Source organism: Thunnus albacares, chromosome 12, assembly GCF_914725855.1.
Source record: "Thunnus albacares chromosome 12, fThuAlb1.1, whole genome shotgun sequence".
In the NCBI taxonomy this organism is placed as follows: Eukaryota; Metazoa; Chordata; class Actinopteri; order Scombriformes; family Scombridae; genus Thunnus; species Thunnus albacares.
In genome coordinates this window covers 27,654,669-27,667,017 of record NC_058117.1, presented here as the reverse complement: position 1 = coordinate 27,667,017, position 12,349 = coordinate 27,654,669, and the positions used below count along the sequence as shown (strand labels likewise).

General features: G+C 38.6%; 1 protein-coding gene across 3 annotated transcripts in view; it reads left to right on the top strand.

Annotated features, from left to right (window-relative positions):
- esyt2a (extended synaptotagmin-like protein 2a) overlaps positions 1-12,015 on the top strand; it is a 63,199-nt gene extending 51,184 nt beyond the window's left edge. For 2 of the 3 annotated variants that reach the window (XM_044367735.1, XM_044367737.1), the window contains 9 exons: positions 2,776-2,850; positions 3,664-3,750; positions 3,858-4,007; positions 5,176-5,633; positions 6,928-7,026; positions 7,125-7,256; positions 8,270-8,375; positions 8,597-8,646; positions 9,715-12,015. In XM_044367735.1, the coding sequence (XP_044223670.1) occupies positions 2,776-2,850; positions 3,664-3,750; positions 3,858-4,007; positions 5,176-5,633; positions 6,928-7,026; positions 7,125-7,256; positions 8,270-8,375; positions 8,597-8,646; positions 9,715-9,760 (1,203 nt within the window). In that variant the 3' untranslated portion in view covers positions 9,761-12,015. Of the gene's footprint in view, positions 1-529; positions 593-2,775; positions 2,851-3,663; positions 3,751-3,857; positions 4,008-5,175; positions 5,634-6,927; positions 7,027-7,124; positions 7,257-8,269; positions 8,376-8,596; positions 8,647-9,714 lie in introns of all 3 variants that reach the window. The other variant, XM_044367736.1, reaches the window with a different exon arrangement.
- Positions 12,016-12,349: the final 334 nt, after the last annotated feature.

The following is a 12,349-nucleotide window of genomic DNA, read 5'->3' as shown; positions in this document are numbered from 1 at the left end:
TTTTAATTAGAGCCTGACCCATATTGGTTTATTGAAAACGTATCTGTTTTTCGTATATTCGTATTTAATACATCTGTTGCTCTTCTACTTTAATTTATACTTATTTATTAGAAGTTAATTGGAAAATGTACTTTTATCTTCTTATTTTATAGTATTTGTCAGTGTCACAACTCTCTAATAGCCAAATTTAAAAGATTATTCCTGAAAGCTACTTATGAGTATATTGGCTTCAAAAACTCCAGTACTGGTCGGGCTCTAGTTTTGACCTTGTGTCCAGTTTTAATTGGGGAATGTCATTAACCATGTGATCATCCATGTTGTCTCTTTGTCTGTCTCATGTACTGACGTTCGGGCGGCGGCGGCGCCGGCGGTGTTGGTGTGGTGTCATCATTCTGTCCTCCTCGTTCCTCCTCCCCTCCTCCTCCTCCTCCTCATCCCTGCATGCTCCTCCTTTTCCCCTAATAACCTGCTGGTGTGTTTGTGTGTTGTTTGATCTCTCCTGCCTTGTCCCTGGGGGAAAAAATCAAAGCGCAATCCGTTAGAGTTCAACCAAGCAGGGCTGAAGAAGGCCTCGGTCAATAAGGCCATCAAGGTAATAAAGCACACCCATACCGCTCAGACACCGAGGAGGGAACACAGTGATCATACACTCAAAACATTCAACTCACACTTTATGGCCAAAAGTATGTGGACAACTGAAGCATGATGAGGCCCGGCTCGCAGTCGGCGTTCCAGTTCATCCCAGAGGTGGTGGATGAGGTTGAGATCAGTGCTTTAGAGCAGTAATCTTCTTAATTAATCTAATAATCTCCACAAAAATAGAGAAAAATGTCTTTCACAGTATCCTAGAGCACAAGGTGACGTCATCAGATGTCTTAATATGTCAGACATACAGCTAACTATAATGTAAGACCATGAAACACATTTAAAGGAGACGTATCATGCTTGTAGTGATACTCTAGTCATTTATATACTGTTATAATATCAGCTGTGTTATGTTAAACATGGTCAAAATTTCAAACAAAGTTACCTCTACCTCCCCATCAAACTGATAAGACTGTTCACACCTGCCCACAACACATTCCTCCTCCTTGTTTCACGTCGTCCGTTCACGTATTTCAGTTCAGATTCAGGCTCGAACATGTACGGATGTATTTGAGAAGCTGACTAATCAGAACAGAGTGTGTTCATCAGGAGGGCGGGCCTTAAAGAGACAGGAGCTAAAACGGCCTGTTTGAGACAGAGGCTGAACTGAAGGGCTGCATAAAGAGCCAGTATAAGATAAATAATATGGTTTTTTAACTGTAAATCATGTAAATATATTCCAATAGAGCCCCATATAATCAATATAAATATAGATCTGAAAATATGCAGAATATGTCCCCTTTAAGAACCTGGAACCATCAAATCTTTGGCATTTTTGTTTAAATGTCTCATTAAAAACGATTGCTTGATTTTCAAAATAATTTCAAAATAGTTGAATTTTCTTCCAGTCGACTAATTGTTCTAATGTTTTTTATTGAGCCAGCCTTGTGTAAGGAGCCACAGTCATGTTGAAACAGGAAAGATCAAACTGTTGCCACAAAGTTGGACTCACACTGTTTTCTCAGATAGCTGCAGCAAAGTGTGCTGCAGCGTTAATATTTCACTTCCTCTTCACCGAAACACAAAAGTGTCCACATACCTTTGGCCATATTGTGTAAACTGTAGTTTGAAGGAAGCTCAGAGGAGAAAAAAAAAACATTTGCTTTAGTGCAGAAGTTCAGCAGAGTGTTTCTCAAATTCCTGTAGCTGCTTTTTGTTGTAACAAGAAATGTCAGTGTCACCTTTGACCTCTTTGTTATTCTTAAACAGTCTTGTATGATTGTATCCTGAGAGGTTTCAAGTACCTAAATGTGAATAACATTTAACTCAACATATCAAAAAAGATGTAAACCTTCAAACACAACAGGAAGTAAAGAAGCAGTCAGTGGTTTTATTGTGAAAAGTACATTATAGACTTAACTTTTTAACTTTTAGAGGGCTAAACGCACCACAACATCTTTGAATTTGATAGAAAGTTTTGGGGATTTGGGAACACTTCATATTAAAAAAATTGAGTGTATCTTAAAGTTGTGAGTAAAGTCTCCTGCTGTGAAGAAGTTAAAGCACACTGAGTGATATCCCCACCAGTAGGTGCTGCTGAAACATTCGAAACAGCTCCGATTCCAGTAACAGACTGGTTACTGGAATTGGTCACAACTAGTTGTTGTGAAATCATTAACAAACTCCACTAATCATGTGTGTCGACTAAAACTGTGCATTGTGTCTAACAAAGTTTGTTGTAATTAACAACGTTGTCGTCAAAAGGTAAATTTATTCCACTCTGAATCTTTTAATTGATCTTTTCTTTCATCCTGATACGACGTGTTCCTGGTTTTCCTTCTTAGTTCCTGTTCATTAAACGTGACACATTTTGCCATCACATGCTAAAATGTGATAAGTAACACTGTTAAAGATGTGATATCACATGAGCAGTATGAGCTGAAAAGCAGAATATTGAATGCCCAAAACACACAAGATCAGGATAACTAATCCCAGTAATGTCAATAATATTCCTGTATGTGTGTTTTACATTCATGACGAGAAAAAAAAAACATTTGTCAGTTTTGTTTTTCAAATTATTTAAAAAAAATATGTATTTTAGAGTTAGCAAACCTGCATGCATAGATAGACAGCTGATGCCCTAAAATTCTTTGTTGTTTGTTTGTAAAACCTGTTTTTCTTCTTCTGCAGTCTGGCAAAAAAGTGACCAGCGATCCCAGTCCGTTTGTCCAGTTCAGAGTGGGACACAAGTCCTTCGACAGCAAGGTGAGACCAAAGCAGAATCCACATTCATTCATTCATTCATTCACTCATTCATTCATTCATTCATTCAGCTTAATGCTTATGAAGCTTCTTATCTCCATACCTTTCTAAAAACTGACAATCTGTCCTTTCAGTACGAGTAAGAAAATTCAACTAAGAGAAAAACGTATATCAAAGGTTCCAGTATGTTTCATAGTGTTTTTACTTGTTCTGACACTCACAGGCAGAGAAAAGCCAGATATCATAGAGACACAATAACTCATACCAATAAGGATAATGGTGCACACTTTAGGATGGTGTTGCACTCACATAAAATGACAGAAGTGATTGTGTGAATACTTGAAAAAGGAGCTTGAGAGAGAAGTTTCACACCTGGGTAATCACTTCATAAAATGAGGTGATTGTCAGATTTGGAAAATTACAAAAATTGTCAGAAGCATTTGATGCTTTTACCTTCAAACAGTAGCTTGTGTGGTAGCGTCTGAATTAACAGGAGTCCATCTGTGTTCAGTTTGTTAGTGAGAATCATGTCGGCTGCCAACGTAATGATGGAAAAGTTGGTTGCAAGATAATCTAAATGCCAGCCAGAGCTTCTTTGGCAGGCGACTAATCTGTCTTCAGTCAATCTGAAGAGATTGTAACTTCAATTTTGGATAAAAAGTCCTCAAAATGACTTCCTGTTACCTACAAATTGTCAGTTTCTCAGCTGCTCAGTTTCTGGTTGGCTGTGTGTCGTCTCTCTTCGCCAGGCCTGATTTATTGTAATTAAATTAAATATTCTTCCCTTTGACTCCTTTCTGTTGTGTCTTTTTCCAGACCAGATATAAAACCAATGAACCGGTGTGGGAGGAAGCCTTCACCTTCCTCATCCACAACCCTAAAAGCCAAGAGTTGGAGGTTGAGGTATGGAGGTTTCTTCTTCTTCTTCTTCTTCTTCTTCTCTTTACAAGCAGTTAAAATATTAGATAAGTCAGTTGACGCTGAGTGTTTTTAATATCACGTGTCTTTAGGTGAAGGACGAGAAACACGAGTGCTCACTGGGGACGTTCACGCTGCCTCTGAGTCGTCTGCTGGAGGCGAACGACATGACGCTGAACCAGCGCTTCCCCCTCAAGAACTCCGGACCGAGCTGCACTCTGAAGATGAAGATGGCTCTGCGGGTACGAAGACAGTGATCTGAGAAATAACACATGCTCCCCCTTTTTCTGTCACATTTAGCCAAAAATGTTCAAGCTCATTTTCAACTCCAAGCCATTATCAGCTTTTTTATAACCCAGTTCAGGCAGGAAACGGCTCTGTGGTTTGACGAATGGGAAGTTCAGGCTCTTAAACCTTCTGTTAGAAAGCATCAGGGAGGCTAGTGGAGACACACAGTAAACACTTTTAATCTGTGCTGACAGCCTAGAACACCAACCTTCATCTCAAAGACACAAAAAACCCTTCCGTTCGTCATCTGTTGTACGCCGAAAGTGTCAAACAGGGAAACCGCCGCTAGCCAAGCATTTCCCAAGCTAACACTAACAACCGTGGCTAATCAGTCGGAGCGTACAGAACAGGATTACAGCTCAGCAGAGTTGATGGCTGACTTTAATTAAAGAAATAAGACGGAAAAACTAACAAGATTTAAGACCTAAATTTAACCTTGAATAGATGAAAGATGGCCCGAAACAAATTGAACAGTGAGGTTCAAGCAAACACTAAAACTCAAGCTGAGTTTTTCTTTATTTGTCTTGTTGTCTCTGAAAAACATTCCCTGAAGCACTGGATGATGTGGTTTCAGTCAGTATCACTATGTTGATATTAGTATTTTTCACATATAAATATAAAATCAGAAACAATTTAATTGTTGTTGCACTAACACACGTAAAACAAGAACTTTGGTAACTAATTTTGTGGATAGTTTAAAGAAAAAAGGCTGATATTATCCAATATTTTTCTTCTTGTCAACAAATCCTGTGAAAAGATGAGAACCGAGATGTCTCCTAATACTTTTCAACGTCCCTACTCTGTCTGTGGCGCTCAGCTCCAGCTGGTTGTTTCCTACAGAAGATATAAATCTTTTAAAAACAGCTCAAAAACATATGGTTTCATTTTCAAACAAGGCCTTAGTGCATTTGGGACTATTTTGAGCAGCGCATTGATACACATCTGGTGCTGTAGTGAGTATTTCTGGCAGCAGGACGGTGTGTGTGTGTGGGATTGAATAGTTTTTGGACAAAAATAGAGCTTTATGGCACAGAGGAATAAGATATATCCGGCTTTTTAAAACATTTTAATAATCCAAACCGTGTTTCGAGCCCTTCTCATTTATTCCTGTACGTGTTTCAGGTGTTGTGCCTGAACAAGGACACCTCCCTGCCCTCAGACTCCACCCCATCCTCGGTGCAGGTCCGTAAGTCCAGCTCCTCCAGCTCCTCCAACCCGACCCCGCGGCCCTCCGTCTCCTCCGAGTCCCCTAAGCCGCCCGCCCCCGCCTCCACCTCCGAAATCCCCCGCTCCGCCTCGGTGTCCGCACAGGACCTGCTGAACCGGCGGAGGGAGACCGAGGAGATGGCCAGGTCCCCGGGAAGCACAGACTTGGGGCAAGGTGGTAGAGGAGCAGTAGCAGCAGCAGCAGGAGGAGGTCAGGGACTGGCGGAGAGCGGGAGGAGCACCTCCAACCTGGCCATCTCGGGCTCCCAGCAGTACCTGGCCGGAGGCAAAGAGCCGACGCCCAGCATCGCATCAGACATCTCCAACCCCTACGCTGCTCAGGAGCTGCAGCAGAGACTTCAGCAGCTGCAAAAGTATCTATCACTCCGTCATCTATCAGTTTATCTCTCATCCATTGATCCCTCTGAGTGTCTATGAAATACATTTGTATGTTTTCATACTGGAAAACCTCAAACATAGATCCAGTCACATAATTTAAACACCTAAAGTACATATATGCAGGTAACTACAGGGAAAAACATGTATTGACTTACATTACTACTAGAGCTGCAGCGATTGGTCAATAAATCGAATAGTCGATCAAGAGAAAATGAATTGGAAACTATTTTGATAACTGAATAATCATTTTAGTCATATTCTCAGCAAAAGTGACAATTATTCTCTGGTTCAAACTTCTCGTTTGTGAGGATTTGTTGCTTTTGTCTGTTTTTATATCATTCTGGAAAAAATGTGATGGACATTTTTTTCACAATGTTCTTAATCTTTATAGATCATTTAATCAGGAAAATAATCAGCAGACTAATTGATGAAGAAAATAATCAATAGTTGTGGCTTTAATTACCACTTAACTGTGACTTGTGAATCAACATAACCTGTTTTCACACCAAATACACAAGTGGGGACTGCACTTTTATAGTCATTTCCCACCAGATGTTTGGGGACAAATTTCAACTAAAGTTCAATTAAAGTTCAGGTAAATTAAACTATAAAATGCTCTTCATCCTACAGAAGGACTTTTTCAACTTGTTCATCTGAAAAAAACATTTATATATTTAATTATATATTTGTGGTTGACACATACAAAAAAGAAAAATCATATGATAAAGCTGCTGTTATACTGTATATATATATATATATATATATATATATATATATATATATATATATATATATATATATATAGTTTTATTTCAATTTCAACAAATCCCATGAAAAAACCAAAACCAACAATGTGTTTATCTCTCAGTACTTTATGTCTCTGGCACATACAATATAATTTCATTTTCAAAAAAGCTTCAGTAATTTCCTAAAACATCTGATCACTGTAGTTTTTAGCAAAAGTTACTCAAACAGCAGGAAACAGTGCATTTGTTGGGGATCATTTGTAGTGGCGGATTAATACACAATAGAGAACAAGACCTTACCAAACTTTAAAGGTTAGAAGGTGACAAAGGCAAAACATTTTTTGTTTATTAAAGGAACTTGTTATGCTTAAAAACGATGAGGATGTTTGACATTGCAAATATTTCCAGGTTGACGAACTGTTTAAGAACAAAATAAACACATGTACATGTAGCCACGTCCAGCTACAACTGCAGTGAAGTGCTGCTTTTGATGGGTTTCTCCCTCCTGTGTGTGTGTTTGTAGTGGTTCTGGCCCCAGTCATTTCCCGCTGGGTGAGATCCAGCTGACGGTCAGACACAGCTCCCAGAGGAACAAGCTCATCGTAGTCGTCCACGCCTGCAGGTACGGGTCGATAAAAAAGATACATTTCTTTGAAAAATACACTTTATAAGGTCAGTGTGTTTACTCTGAGGTGATGTTTATTCTCTTTACCTCCACAGAAACCTGATAGCGTTCACTGATCATGGATCAGATCCTTACGTCCGCCTCTACCTGCTTCCTGACAAACGGAGGTCAGGCAGGAGGAAAACTCACACGTTCAAGAAGACCCTCAATCCAGTTTATGATCAGACGTGAGTCCCACTGTTAAAGGCATACTATGCAGGATTTTCCTAAAAAAAACAACAACATATAGACTCATGCAAAAGTTATCCCTCTCAATCACTTATGAGTTAATATCTGCAGAGACTCTGCCCTCTGTCTGTATTTTCTTATTATTTTACTGTGTTCGAGACACTTCTGGGCGTCAGCCTTTGGGCAGTGGGTGTGTAGCCTCCAGCCAATAACAGCGCGCAGGGTGTGAGGTCTTGACTCGTAGGGTCACGACCAAGTTACATCGCTGTCTCCGTCTCTCTCCTCTGCTCCGCTCTGCTCTCTGTCTCTGTGTCATGGATGTATAAAGAGCAGCAGGTCTGTGTGTCTGCTGAGCTACACACACGCAGAGCAGAGAGGTCACAGTAGACTGGGTGTGTACTAACCAAGCAGCAACCTCTGGGGCTGTAAAATGAAGCCAATGCAGAAGTGCCAAAAACCGCAGTTCCTTGAACGGCCACTTGAGGCTCTAAAAGCGAGTCAATCCCCACAGACCCCCATGTTAAAATGCCCAACTTTACAGCAGAAATAAACATGTTTACAGCCTGGAACAAAATAACGGTTTTGGTCTCTATAGCTAATTTCCCCTTTCATGACAACTGTACGGGGGTGAATTTTTTAATAACTCACCCATTTAAATTTTATTAAGCCGTAAAGTTATGCATAACGAAGGACATGGCTGCTTTGAGTGACAGGTCCGCCAGCCACTAGGTGGCTTGTTTTGATTGGCTGGGAGTTAGGCAGCGTCACGTACTGCCAAGATGGCGACGGCCGGAGTGGCTCACTTTGAGCTTCAAAACCGCTCTTTATAAACCAACGGGTGACGTCACGGTAACTACGTCCATATTTTTATACAGTCTATGGTAGAAACACCAACCAAGAAATCCTGCACAGTATACCTTTAGTTTTCCACTTCTGTAATTAAATAACAGCTTTATCAGCTGAGTGTAACTGTTGTAAATTTACGGCGTTCTGCTCGTCTCTGTCCGGTCAGGTTTGAGTTCAGTGTTTCCCTCGTGGAGCTCCACAGGCGGACTCTGGACGTTGCGGTGAAGAACGGCGGAGGTCTTCTCTCCAAACACAAAGGCCTTCTGGGAAAGGTAAACTGTGAAGTCGCTTGTTATTAGATGTTTGTTTAAAACAGTGGAAATGATCTTGAAATCAACGTATTTTATTCCAGTTTGAAGTTTCATGATTAATCCTCATGAACTTTTGATGATCTGCATTTAGAAACTTAAATAGTCTTTTGATTAAAGATACTGGAGTTGATTAGTCCTCATGTGATGATTCAGTCGTTCACTCTGTTGCCCTTTCTTATCAGGTTCTGGTGGATCTGACCCACGATGAGATCACGAAGGGCTGGACGCAATGGTTAGTCTTTGATCTCCTACTTTTAATGAGCGTTTGATCCGTTTATTAAGATCTGATACCACAAATCACAAAAAGTTCACTTTCATATGTGAAAACTGGATCTCTCTTTAAAATAAATCATGTTTTTATTTAGTTCAATGATGCATAATAGAAAAGTTTCTTTTTCATCAGTGCTGCACAATCACAGAAAAACAGAAATTTGTATCTAAAAGGTTGCAAAACTATCTACTTAACCTCATTATAACAGAGCTGCAGCTGGTGATCATTTTCATCTGTTTAATCTGCAGATCAAAGAGTTTTTAGTAATTGGTTGGTTTGTAGATTGTCAAAAAATAGTGAAATATGTCCAAAACTATTTTCTAGGTGATGTCAAGTAATTGCCCATTGATCCCATTAATTCTCCAAAAGCCTGAAATATTCAGTTTATTGTCACATAAGACAAAGAAAAGCAGCAAATCCTCATAATCGAGCCTCACAATTACCAAAACAAATATTTACACAACTAATCAATTATTAAAATAGTTCTACATCATATCTTTAAAAAGCAGCAGTCATTCCCAGTCATGTCACGTGGATTTATATCATTATTAAAATATTGTGTAGCCTGAAGCTGCTTTCCACGGCTGCGATTTATTACTGATTCACTTGAAAACGGTGCAGATAGAGGAGAGACTGTGGGGAAAAAGTGTTTTCTGTGTCGGTTGTTTTTATGACAGAATGAAACAAAACCGATCTGGCTCCAGCAAGAGTCAAACGTGGGCTAAATTTCTGTTTTGTCACGTTGTTGTCGCCATATTTTCATCACGCAAGAATAGTTTAAATGTGTAGAGATTATTTGGTTTGGCTCCAGTGTTTAGATTTCAAATCAAGTGCTTGTTTAGTAACAGTGTCGCCTAAAAAAGTTCTGGTGTTCAGACAGGTGAGATGTTTGCTTGCACGCAGTCCTTCATCGTGACTCCTGTGACTTTAATGAAATGTTGTTTTGGGAGTCAGTCTGGTTGCATTAATACAACGTTGTGTAAAACAGCTGAAAGCGTTTAAAGTAAAGTTCTCTTTCTGCTCCTGCAGGTATGAGCTGAGTGAAGACGGCACGACGAAGCCTCACCAACTATAGACGGCACCGACACGTCATCATCATCATTACTATCATCATCATCATCATCATCATCATCATATCACCACACTTCCACATGATACACTTCCACTTCATTCTACAGTACATGTTTTTTTGTTTTTTTTTAATTTTCATTATTTGTAATCATTTTAAAAAAAAAAAAAAAAAGGAATCAGTGAAGCAGCTTTGACATTCATTTAATCACATCAGTCGCAAGGCAAACCTCCCCTTTAAGAAGTGACAGGCTGATAGACTAAAGGGAGTATAAACAACACGTAGAGTACTATATATTACACAACGTACTGCGATGGAAGTGTATATTCCATATTTATAGAAGAAACTATAACGGCTGTAGAGGAAAACAATCTATTTTTTTTTTTGCTGTTGCAGCAGTTTCCTGCCTCGAGTAAAGAACGACGGTGTACAACTTTGTAAATATGTACAATGATGCTGGATAAAACAGACGGTGTATTCTAGAAACGTGAGAGAGAGAGGTGTGGTCTCTTACTCGGCCAAATGATTGTTTGTAATTTTATTTGATTAATTTTTTTTTTTTTTTTTTTTTTTAATGAAAAACATTCTGGACAAAGTTTCTGATGCAAAGCGGGTGCAGCAGCAGGTAGGCTGTCGCAGGGGGGATGACGCCACCAAAGAGACGCAAAGTATTTGATTTTTTTTTACCCTCCGGGGTTTCGGTAACACAAATGCATGCTGGCTTTATTTCACTGCATCAAAATGTGTATTAATCAACTGAACAACATCGGAAATACACAGAAATACTTCATTAAATGTGATGTCAGTACCAAGTTTGTTTAGTTTGCTATAAAACACCTGTTGTTACACTGAAATAAGGCCGATGTAAAGTGTTACCTGTTTGTTTTTTAAACTGAATATTTGCACATCTGTGTGTTTTTAATCTGTCGGGGATCATTTTAGTTTAAACATTTGCTTAAAATGTACGAAAAAAAAATGTCTGTTTTAGTGGGTAATTTTATCTAAACTAGAAAAAAAAATCTGTTTTTACAGCACTAAATATTAAAAATTCAAGTGTCAAGAAATAATAAGAAACATCACCTTCAATTTTAACATTACCTTGCATCAAATTAAACTATTGAAACATGTAATTTAATTATCATCCACTTTTTCATGTATCTACAGTAAAGCCACCATGTGTAGAATTTCAAATTGTGCACTTTGGCGCCGTCTGGTGGTCGCATCAAAATTGTGACCACATAGACATACAATAAATTAAAACTAAAGTTAAATTTTAAAAAAGCAATCAGAATAATCTGAATTATAATTATATTAAAATTCTACACATTGTGGCTTTAAAGAAGTGAAGAATTTTGAAAATTTTACAGACTAATCGGACATTTTTTTGTGGAGCTCCTACAGTGTTTGTTGCCGTTATCAAGGTAAACACTGCTACACTCACTATCAGTTGGTCACGTTTTGTTTATGAATCAACATTTAGTCTTAACTTGTTGTAAAATGTCATTTTCAACACGTTGATGCGTCTAATTTGTCGGAATTACACACAAAATGTTTGCGAAGCCTGAATGCAAAACACGTGTTGAAAATGACATTTACCTTTTTTTGTTTTTGTTTATGTGTACATACACTTTTTTTTTTTTCACGCACATCATATTAAACACTGCTTTGACTTTACAGCACTCGCTCAGAAGGTATTAATCATGGGATTTACATCTGTAACAAACACATAATGTATACTGTGCACTTCTTGGTATTAAACTCATTAAATAAATGCAGTTATTATGTATGCGGCACTACACAGCCAAAGAGCAGCAGTTCTGTGTTGATAAAGAAGTAGTAGTGTGACCTTTGACCTTCAAAACACAAAATAGAGACCTTTGCCTCGTGTTCACATCAAGAAAGTATTTTATATCATCCGTATGTAGACTGTGTTGTTCCGCATTTAATGTCTTTTAATATTTTTTATTTGTGTTGCCGGGCTTGTCATGTGATTTATTTTATATGAAACTATTAAGTTTGTCTGTAAGCCATCAGATTTGAAAGCGGATCCTCTGGGGTCAAGTTTGTCCTCTGAAAGGCGGGTTTGTCTTCTCCGTCTTCTTAATTTATCTTGTGCCTTAAAATTCACACGACCCAGAGACATTTATGTGTAAGACGAACCAACAAAATGCTATAATATGTTTCCCGTGTTTCAGAATCCTAAATGTCTTTTAAATGAATAAAGAGCTTTGGCTGACTAAGCGGCATGAAGCTGTACAGCAGCGTGTAGTTTCTGTCTGTTCTTTCTGTGTTTATCTCTTTGGAGGGATAATTATTATGTTGGAGGTGCAGCTTTTGTGCAACAGAATGAATAACAGTGTTATGTTTCTGAAAGTACAACTTGGCTGTCTTGAATGAAGTATTCAGATCCTTTACTTAAGTAAAAGTATCAATACAGTAATGTAAAAATACTCCATTATATCAAGATATATCAGCTAATTGTAGTTAAAGTATTGCAGTAAAAGTAGTGGTTTGGTCCCTCTGACTGATATATTATTATATATGACATCATTAGATTATTAATAGTGAAGCATCAGTGTTAGAGCAGCATGTTAC